The sequence below is a fragment of the Mesitornis unicolor genome, unplaced genomic scaffold, assembly GCF_000695765.1.
Source record: "Mesitornis unicolor isolate BGI_N332 unplaced genomic scaffold, ASM69576v1 scaffold38067, whole genome shotgun sequence".
In the NCBI taxonomy this organism is placed as follows: Eukaryota; Metazoa; Chordata; class Aves; order Mesitornithiformes; family Mesitornithidae; genus Mesitornis; species Mesitornis unicolor.
The window spans coordinates 1-10,842 of record NW_010195008.1 but is presented as its reverse complement, the minus strand read 5'-3'; the positions used below and the strand labels follow the sequence as shown (position 1 = coordinate 10,842).

Genomic DNA, 10,842 nt, shown 5'->3' with positions numbered 1-10,842 from the left:
GGATCTGAATCATGCTAAACAACCCTTTACATCTGGCTTAGTGACAGTCAAGGTTTAAGAGCTTTGCTAGTACAGAACCAATTTGTAGTTGATAGTGAGCTTTCCCTTCATTTTTTTTGGTAACTAAAACTGAACTTTCTTCTGATACTGAGTCGTGTTGGTGCAGCAGTGCTACCTTTATTAATCTTGTGAAGATTTAGTGCAAAGCCAGGAGGATTACTGCTGACTTCTTGACTGCGCAAAGACAGGCTTTATGTAAATGCTGAGTGAGAAGCAGGAAAGCACATAACCTAAAACCTTTGGATACCTCCCAGTAACTCTCTTGAGCAAGGAGCACTATATTACACTTGGATGCTGGTGTAAGAGGCAGCTACAGATCTGTGGAACAAGAAGCTTTTCCTTATAGAAACCTTATTTTTAAGTGAGTGGAGCAAAGCCAAATAGTAAGTCTCTGAACAGTACAAAGATCTGAAATCCCCATGGTTTTAATACTCTCCAGTAGCCTTTTAGAGCAGGCCAAGAGCATTTTTGTGCTAAATAGGCCTATTACCTTTTAACATCAGCCTGATGGTGTCTGAAAAGGAGAGTACCAACCCTTCCACATACAGTGCTGCTTCAAGGATGGCTGCTGACCTGTATACCATCTCTTGGATGATGATGGATGCAGTCCAGAGTTAAGGAATTACTAAAGTACTCCAGAGCAAGGCTGGAAGGAAAAGGGTCTTTCCAACTATTCCAGAATCAAAGAATGAGGTACTTCTAGAAGCTTTTGTGAGACTAATACAAAGTTTTCAAGGCAGAAGTTAGTTTTTTGGGATAGTGCTTCACAACTCTTCCAGCAGTTCTCAGTTGGTGATAAGCCCATATTCTGCTTTAAAAACCACGTTTTGGATTCCTGTTGGTCTCTGTGTGCTCAGATGTTTACAGAGATGATCAGTGAACCTTGCTGATGAAGTGGTTGTGGTCCTCTAACCTATAAGCCATACTCGGTTGTTCCAGTGGTTGGGTTAACAAGTGTTTGGACCTGAATCCTTCGCAAGTGAGGTTATTGACAATGAAGAGGGTGTCCTTTCTCTACAGAATTAAATGCAGCAATAATATGAGAGTTTGTTGCTATCTCAGTATGAGTTTGATGAAGCTGAAATGGTGTGTTTAACCCCAAGGCAAAGCATAGGCCCAGGTAGGTTTTGTGAAAGGAGAGGCCCCATGAAGGTGACTTTTCAAACATTGGGTGTGTCTGAGAAAGCCCAAGTGGCTCAAAGTTCAGTGACTGTAAAACCTGGCTTTCAGCTGGGTTATATCCTGCTGTGATAGAAGGTCATGCCTTGTTGTGTTTCCTCTGCAGTTCAGCTGAGTAGAGGCTTGCAGTGTGGCCTCTGTGAGGGCACAAACTCTGAAGTTAGTAACAAGTTCAAATTTGAACCTTGGATTTTGGTTCCTAAACAGGGAGTGAATGCCTGCTGAAGAGTATGCTCTGCTGTGAAGCTAGCTGAAAGGGTATTCTGTTATCAGTAGTGATTGAAACAGTGCCTTTTTACTTATCTGCCTTTGTTCTAGGACTCTGGAGAGTTCACTTCCTCATCCTTTATGGGAATACTCTTGGCTGGCAAACGAAGTAGTCAAGTGACCTGCTAGTTTTGCACAGTTCTTCGTTGCGCTGACTCAACTGTTCTGACACTGCAGCCTAGTGAAGGAAATGGTATTTGGGGATGTGTCTAATGCATTTTTTTTTCTCTTCCAGCCTTGGGAGCTGCATATGGAACAGCAAAGAGTGGCACAGGTATTGCAGCCATGTCTGTCATGAGGCCTGAGCTCATCATGAAGTCAATCATCCCTGTTGTAATGGCGGGTATTATAGCTATCTATGGCCTCGTAGTGGCAGTCCTCATTGCCAATGCTCTCTCGCCTTCTATCACGCTATTCAAGTAAGTTGCTGTATCTGTTGGTTTTGTTTCAGTTTGTCCTGCCAGTATTTTGATGCTGTTGAATGAGTGGATTTTGCTCAAGACCCCTGGAAGGGCTGGCAGTGCTTAATGCTCCTAACCTAGGCTTAGGAGCATGGACTGGGTTTCAGCTGTTCTGCCTAATGCCTTAGCCTCAGGGGCAGTGCTGCCCAATTGGCTTGCTGGATTAGCTACCAGATCACCCACTCCACTGCCAGAGATAATACAGTGGTGTATGGCTTGTAAGAAACCTTGTGCAGGCAGTACTGGGATAGGAAGCCAAGCTTGTTTCATGGTGCCAAATGCTAGACCTAGAATACAAGACTTTACAAGACTAATTAGACTGTCTAAATAGTTCTCCTGTTGCCTGGGAGATGCAAGTGAATAATTAATATTGCTTACTGCTTTATGTGCTGGTAAATTAATCCTCAAGCTATACATTTGGCCTCTACACCAGCCACAGTCTGAAACTTAATCTACTATTGGCTTCTGAGAATAGCTGGAACTGGTGTAAGACCTCTCAGCAAAACAATGCTTCTGAGGCCTAACAGAGTGGGTATCTGTGTCACTGTACAAGTTATAGCTGATTAGCAGCGTTGTTGGCCTAATAAGCTGTGATCTAAGAAAGAGCAGGTGCAAATGCTCCCTTCCAGTTACTGGGTGTCCAGATACCGATAGGATTTGCTCCTAAGGTGCCCAAGGTGGAACACCAGACCAGTCCTGTTGAACTCTTGCAGTGCAGGAGACCATAGCACCTGGATATGCTCTGGTTGTGTAATAAGGTTGCTAAAGGTGGGAGAGAAAAGCAGCTATTAAGGTGCTACACAGCACTGTGGGACAGGTGTTACTGCAAGTGCCAGCCCATGTAGCTGGAGTAAGGGCAGCTCTGGTAGCATGCTAAGCCAGCAGCTGACTGAGGTGGCTACAGACAAGCTGGGTGGCCATTTGAACTTGCAGACCTGGTAGCTTAGCTTAGTGTATGAACCATACCTAAGTATCAGCTAAAGGTCTTGCATAGCTGCATGTATTTGTAAGTATCAGAGCTAGGAGTCCAAGGAAGCATCTGTTCTGAGACATAATGTGCTTGCTTAGAGTATAAAGCTCTTTCTGCAGGAAAGAGGTTCCCTTTCAATGTTTAAGTGTTATTTCCTTGGAGGGGGAGGGGGGAAAGCTAGCCTGAAGTTGAAGGGTTTGGTGTCCTGTTGCTTGCCACTGAAACTCTTTTCCATCTCTGTCCTACAGGAGTTTTCTTCAGCTGGGTGCTGGCTTGAGTGTGGGCCTCAGTGGTCTGGCTGCTGGCTTTGCCATTGGCATTGTGGGTGATGCAGGTGTACGGGGAACAGCACAGCAGCCCAGGTTATTTGTGGGCATGATCCTGATTTTGATCTTCGCTGAAGTCTTGGGTCTCTATGGCCTCATTGTTGCCCTTATCCTCTCCACAAAGTAAACGTCACGGTATGATGTAAAGAGATTTAACAAATCCACGTTTAAAAAAAAAGCTCCAGAATGAAAATGGTCTCTCCAATGTGTACAGTTGTCCCAATTTGGTAGTTGATCTCTTGTAAATGCGCAATGTATGTTAGTGACTTGTCTGTCCTGTGTGTACTTCAATATTAAATTGGATGGGCTGCTCCAAGCCTGCTGCATGGCTTGGGGTGGCCTGTGTGCAATTTTCCACCCGTTGCTGTTAGTATTTTATGTATAAATATGAACTAGAAATGTAATTTTTTCTCTTCACTGGATGTTTATTTATAAAAGACTTGACATGTTCATACATCTATGGAGCAAGGATTTTCAATTTCCCATGCTATATATATTAATCTTATATATAGGTAGATTACACTGTGGGGTCAATTGTAAGTGCAGAGAATTCCTTGGATGTAACTTTGATTCTAAAGATTGCTGTAGTGTCCTGGTATTGGAGTATGAGAATTTTGTGTTTTATTACAGCAATTGTCCGAAACACTCCTGTGTTTCAGTAGTAACCGCGTATGCTCCGGCATCAGAGTCGTGCACCCAGTGTTGGGTTACAAACTTAAACCATGTTTCCGAATAAAACTTCCTCACTACATTGCTGTAATGAGTCCTCTGCCTCTGATTTCATAGTTTTGCTGGTCCTTTAGGAAGAGGTGGGGTTCCTTTAGAGTGAGGCAGGTTCTGGAAGAGACTGAGCACCATCCAGAAGTGATGCTGTCGCCAGTGCTAATTTACTCCCTCTTTCTCCTGGGCAAGCAGCAATGCTGTTTCCAACTGCTGCTTGGGCAGTACTTGCAGTGAGCAGGGATGCAAGGCTGTAGTGCTGCTGTGTTCACCCTGATCAAGCAGCACATCTTTGCTCTGGCACAGAGCAATGCCATGTAACAGGCTGTGCAGCATGGCCTGAGCACACAAGGTCTGGGGGCAAGAGTGTGGGCTTCAGTACATGACAGGGAATGGGAGCTGCTGAAGGGCCGTTAGGCAGCTTGTCTGTGTGAAGGCTCTGCAGCAGCTTGGCTGGCTGGAAAGCTACACCCTTACAGTCTTACTGCCTCTACAGTACCTGAACAATAGTCTCATCAGCAAAATGGGTTCATTCAAGAACTCTTATTTTTAACTTGTGAATCAGGAGCATTTGAGCTGATAAGTTCTGCTTTTGTATCTAGTGAATGCTGTAGCAGCCTTCTCTTGTCCTGAGGATTTGAGTGTTGCAGAACAACACTGAACTCATATGGGAAATAGACATTGGATCCTTGTAAGTGTAGGGCTTGTTCCAAAGTGCCTTTGGGAAGTACCTTACCTTAATCTTGGAAAATTTGGAGACAGAGTCAAACTGTACCTTGTTCAAGCCACAATGTTAGTAGATACCTAGTACTAGTACTGCCTTTGTGATCAAACCAAGCTGAGTAATCTGGAGTGATGTGTTGAAACATCTTCTGTCAGCCTGGCTGGGAGTGGAGCTGTGGTGGTATACATGTCTTTCACCCATGTACCTTGTGTGCATACCCATACAGCAAATGACTTTGGTGTAAGTACCATCGAGAGCTATGGCTGGAGCTTCTAATCTGGCAGAAGCATTCACCAGCCCCCAGGCCTGGTGGCACCTTCGGCATCTTCTGGGTAGCTGTTTGCCAAACTGGACTGTTCAGGAAACTTCAGCTATGAGCCAATTATTCTGTTAGTATGGATCTTCACAAACTTTTGTGGAGGTGTAGTTTTAACAATTGATGATTGATAATTATTAATAAATTAATTGGCTTATTGTCTATAAAGCTGCTCTGTGAGCTGTGGCTTTGGGGTGAGCTATACTAGTGGGTTTGTGTTCTGGAAGGGCTTTTCTTCTTGGCAGTCTTGAGCAATGGTGGTCCTTGAGCTGCAGAGAGGTGTAAGCTGATACAAGAGAAATCCTGGATGTTTGCTGAAGTATTGATGGGGTAAGGGAAGATTTCCTGATCTGAATTGTGTTCATCATTTCTTCAGCAAAAGTAGTAGATTATAATCTTCTGAATTAGACTCTGCCCAGGGGTCATAAGCATTTATGAGTACTATAGCATAATTCTCTTTTGGCGCTGATAGCAGTGAGTGCCTCCCTAGTACTTCTGTGCAGAGCGATAGAGCTTGCAGCTGGGAGGGAGTGAGTCACCAATTCAGGCTTTCTGGAAAGCCTGCCGTGCCCATCCTAGAGTTCTGGTGAGGGCAATTGTATTTTGCTTGTGTAGCAGGACAGGAGAAGGTCCTGGCTGGGGCTGCAAATATGTTTTAGATCTGCTTTTACCTTCTTTCAGGGGATCCTGCTGCCAGCATTGTTTTTTGCCAGTTTACAGGAGTATGCACAAATTGCATTTAAGAAACCAACTGGATCTGGTGGTAGCTCTCATCTCTAAGAGAAATAAGCAATTTAAAGGCAGCAGTCTATAGGAACTTGTAAGATCCTATTGTTGCTTGGTGACACGTTGCAGAAGGCAGTTGCTAGGCTCAGCATGGTGATGGAACTTACGTAACCAAATGCCGTCAAAATCCCATCGATAGCATTTTGGTTCATGCCTTGGAATATCGAGCTCTTCTCATTAATACATAAACCCAGGCAAGTCAGGAAAACAGAGCACAAAACAAAAGCTGGGGTTAGCACGCGTAGGTGGAGGATTGCTTTGTGCCAAGTGCCTACAAATGCGCCAGGAGTCAAATTAACAGTCTGAGCATGTTGCCTTGGCCAAGCGTTTTCTGACAGCGATGCTCTAGATCCTCATTGATGACTCCTGGGTGAAAACTTGCATTTCAAGTCTTTCACTGATGCTATTGCATCAGCAAATTTCTCAAGTGATTCAGGGGATTAAGAAAATGATGGACCTTTTGGTCCTTTTCCTTCGTTTGGTGGCAGCAGTGTGCTAGATCAGAGTGCGGTCCCATCTGGTGGGGGTTGACTTTGGTTTGGAAGAGGGGAACAGGCAGCCTCAGAGCGTGAAATGAGACTGGGAGAGTGCCTGATTAAAAGAGGTGGCGTCTGCTGGCACATAAATAGTGCTCTGTAATGTGGCAGCTTGCATGCCTGTGAGTGTGCACTGCAGAGTGAGTCAGCCCTGCAGAGAGAGAAGGGAGCGGGGTGGCTCTGCAGCAGCAGCAGCAGAGGATAAATGTCCATTAGCAGTCGGTTCAGGGTAGGTAAGGCTAAGGGATGCCTGCTGCCGGATGCTGCCTGCATGGACAATGCCTTCACAGAGCTTGCTCTTGCTGACCTTCCTCTCTTTTAGTTCTTTCATGCTGGCTTTTTTTTTTTCCAAAGGCTGCAGATTTTTTAATTTATTTTTTTTACTGCTATTTTGGAGAATCATTTTTAAGTAGTAGGATTTTATCTGACTGCTCAGAGATTGTCTTTCCTTGGGAGACCTGGTTTACAGGGAAGCATAGGAACCTGGAAAAGTAAATAAGCTTTGGGGAAATAAAAACCTCATTAAGAGAAACTGACTGCAGAAACTAAGCCTCTGTTTTCACCTACAGGGTAACAGCAGATGTAATGGAAACGCCTCTCAGTAAACCTTGTTTCCTTCGCAGTCTAACCATGAGAATATTGATTTTATGGCTTTTTGCTGTTTCCCTCCAGCCTTACTGTACAAACCATTGCTGTTCCTCAGGTGAGAATTACCTCTGTCTCTGACACACAGGACTTGCCACCTCTGCTCTTAGTGTATCTTTTTTTACACGTATTAAGCGTCACCTTCTCTTGTCATAATTAAATTAAACCCAGTGTAAGTCTTCCCAGTGCTGCTTATTCTGGAGTGGGAATTTTCTGTTTTGGGGTTGAAGGATTGTGTCCCAAAAAGCTGCTCCATTTTGTTCCTATTACTCACTAATGAATGTCCTTCCTTTTCTCTGCAAGCCACGCTTCATTTAGCTCCTGGGACAGCTACAACTTTGCAACTCGTATCACTGAGTTTGTTGGGCTTGTTACTGTGTCGTGGCACCAAAGCACACAGGAAAAAATCCTCCCCCAGCCTTACAGCCCATAAGGCCCGAAGCTCTCCTAGGGGTCAAACCGTGGGGTCCCGAGTGCCTCCACAGGGTATCTACAGACTGTTGGCAGGTCTCGCTGACCTGTGGGAGTATGAGCTGGGTAGCAGGAGGGCAGGATGAGGTTCCTGCTTTTCCTCCTTTGCCTCTGGGAGAGGGTAAAGGCGTAAGCACAAGTGACAGCAATAACAACCACCTACACCTAATGACTTTGTCTACGTAAGGTAGGCTGAGGACAAATCTTAGCAAATGCGTATATTCCTAAGATTGACAGTGTGTTCTCAACTCACAGATGTAAATGGCCTCCCTGGCTCTTTTGTGCATTAGCACAAGTTCCTAGACCTCTTTGTAAATGCACATGAAAAATCAGAAGCCAAGGCTGCATCTCCACAAGCGCTTCCTTTGGCAGCAGTGCCCAAGCCCGCCCTCTGGACACCGAGACCCTTCACATCTGTAGCACACACTCCCCTGTTTCTCCCAAGTGCGCTGGTACAACTTCACATGCCAGCAGGCAGTGAATCTAATTTGGGAATTGAGACAGGTTAAAAATAACTCAACCGGAAGAAAAAACATTTGCTGAAGAAAAAAGTGTTTGCTCTAAAGAAAATGCAAGTGGAACTACAGCTTCTGATTCCCTCAGCATATTACTGGGCCAGTAGAGAGAAAGAACATGCAGTTATTAGAGAAGGAATGCACAATTATTGATGGTGTAAGACAGGGTTAGTTTAATACTGAGAAATAAAAAGGTACCATGCAAAGGACTAAGACTTAAGCAGGGCAGATACATGAGGTAAAGTCGGGCTGGGTGACATACCTACAGCATCGATGAAGCAAATTTCCATACAAACTTCTCAGCACAGGCTGTTCTGTTCTCAGTAGCACAGTCAGGTCCTGGCCGTTTTCCAGCATTCTGATTCAGTGGTTTGCTTTGGGGCTTGCAGCTTAGAAAAACATTGAATCTCTCTGTGGCTGAAGAGCCAGTGAAGCCCTGTCCATGGGGTGGCCCCCGTGGCAGGATCTTTTATAGTGGATGTTACTATCTGTAAGCAGTCAGTATTTGCATTTACCTAGATGGCTCTTCCACTGCCAAGAAAAGTTACTGTCACAAGTCTGTTAGCATGTACGTTCATGTGAAAGTGCCCTGTTTTGGCCACAGGCAGTTTGGGTGCTGTATATGCCTTTTGACATCTGAATTCAGTTTAGCAGCTTAGAAGGGTACTTCCCTCCTCGCAGAGTCGTTTGCTCAAATAAGCAGGCCTGAGATCAGCTTTTAGGATTCATTTTCTAATCTTCTCATTCTGGAATCTCCTCGATTTCACCTTGCAAATCATTCCATTCTGCTGCTGGGTGCCGCAGTCATGGATAATTTCAGCCACGATGAGGAAAACCTGCCTGAAGCCATCCTTAGCCTCAAATTCCCAAAACAGTCCTGCACAGAGTTTTGCTGGCTACAACTAGCATCGTTCCCAGCTCTCCATTTCAGGGACCTTTACTGGCATCCTGCTGACAGCTAAGAGGCAGCTTGTGCTGTGGACAAGCACTGACATCATGCAATGATAAGCACAGCAAAAAACCTCATTAAAATTAAATTCCTGGCCAGACGAGGATGTTATGTTCATGCACAACTGCATTCCCTATCATTTATCTTTTCTCAGTGTGATTCATCAGCAGAGCTCACATCAGCACCCTGCCTGGGCACGGTCCTTGATGAGACCCTCAACTGTGATACCGTGGGACACCAAACAGGATAAACACGTGAGCAGTGGTGCTAGGAGGAGACTGCTGCAGCACACAGCAGTCCCTGTGGAGCAAAGAGGATGGTGGGCAGCACATATTCAGGAGTAAATGCTTAGACTGCTGGGAACACTGGCTTTCATTGTAATAAAGCATAATTTTTGGCTTTAATGCTTTGGAGATTGGACATTGTTGCCCTTCTGGCCACAGAGACAGCAGATGAAGAGACACTGGTAGCATGGTCTGCTGGGGCCTGGCTGTAGAGCTTGCTTGGTTTTCTTTTTTTTTTCAGAACAAGCTTTCTGTCATCAATCCCAGGCTGCTGCAGACTTGTCAGATTACCTCAGGACCCTGTCTACAGCAATGCTGTCAACTTAGAAAGTAGTATTTTTAAAAAGTAATGACTTAACTGTCCAGGTTAACTGTTCTTCCCTGTGGCTGAGACTGAGAAAGGAACAATGAAGGAGGAGGTCCAGAAACCTTACTTCGCCTTAGCCAATAAACAGTTCAAATTTGTTAGTATAATTATTATTTTGCCCAGCCAGATCTCCAAGCAGACACTTGTCTACCAGCTCTCAGGGGCAAGTATCAGCTGTGCTTTGTGACAGGTCCATCCAGCACACCTGAGTCTGCCTGGGTTTGCCATTCAAGAAGTAAATAATCACGAGTCAGATGAAGCAAGGCCTGCAGGGTCGCATTCTTGCACAGAGGATGTAGCCCACTGGCCCCTCATGGCACAGCACGCCTGCTGTCCTGCGCATGTGCTGTGCACCACAGCAGGCAAGAGCAGTTCCTCCAGGCAGAATCGTTGCGCAGAGAGGAATGAGTCTGCTGTAGCCTTCCAAGCCAAGGTTACTTATTTGCAAATTCACAGACTTACAAGCCATTAGGAACCACTAATTCATCTCCTCTGACCTCTCAGGCCTTTCAGCTTTGCCTGATAAAAGGTAATACTTAGCAGGTAACATTTCTTCCGCAGAGACATTCACCCGTTGGCGTGTGACACGGCTGCCCAGCTAGCCCTGACAGTGCCTGTACACAAGCTGCGCTGTAGCTCCCTAACGGCTGCAAGATTCTTGGCTGGAAGATGCCAAGTAGTAGTGAACTTGTGAAAGGAAAGATGGGTTGTAGCCTGTCCTGGGACTGAGTGATGGTTCTTGAGTGATGATGCTCAAGATCACATGCACTGAGGAGATCCAGTTTGCAGTCGGTAGATACAGTAGAAAAAGATTCTGCCTCAAACATTGCTCATGAAAGCATAAAGCAGGAGGTGTGTGCAGACTGGGGAGAAGACTGGGGAGATGGTTGTGACGAGCAGATGTTGACACCTGCACGGTCGGCAATGCCCACCCCTCCCAGCTTCCCTGAGCTCAGCGGGTCTGGAGTTTCCCTGGGAAAGGGAGGTTCCCTGAGGAGCAGGGGTGGCAGGCCTGGCATCTTGCTCGGCCTGCCGGCAACGAGACCCCGGGCCTGCAGGGGCGGGGTTAGCCTCACACCCTCCCTGGCTTCCTCATCTCCGCGGCATAGCCTCCCCAGCCACATCTGACACCATGCAGGTGACGGTGCCAGGCTGCGGGCCCAGCAGGCAGTGTGGGTCGGCAGGAAACCTCAGCCCCGAGGGCCAGCCGGGACCGAAGACAGCTGTGGAAAAAAGCCCCTCCACCGCCGGTTCTCCTTCACCACC

At 46.0% G+C, this 10,842-nt stretch overlaps 1 protein-coding gene across 1 annotated transcript; it reads left to right on the top strand.

The window, feature by feature from the left end:
• Window positions 1-1,740: 1,740 nt before the first annotated feature.
• Window positions 1,741-4,018, top strand: ATP6V0C (ATPase, H+ transporting, lysosomal 16kDa, V0 subunit c). Its single transcript, XM_010187980.1, has 2 exons — window positions 1,741-1,925; window positions 3,186-4,018. Exons 1-2 carry the CDS (start codon window positions 1,792-1,794, stop codon window positions 3,388-3,390), a joined length of 339 nt encoding a protein of 112 aa, XP_010186282.1. The 5' UTR covers window positions 1,741-1,791; the 3' UTR covers window positions 3,391-4,018.
• Window positions 4,019-10,842: the final 6,824 nt, after the last annotated feature.

Coding starts and splice junctions, on each gene's coding strand:
- ATP6V0C (XM_010187980.1), top strand. CDS start 1,792: ATGTCTGTCATGAGGCCTGAGCTCATCATGAAGTCAATCATCCCTGTT. Junction 1,926..3,185: donor CCTTCTATCACGCTATTCAA/GTAAGTTGCTGT, acceptor TCTGTCCTACAG/GAGTTTTCTTCAGCTGGGTG.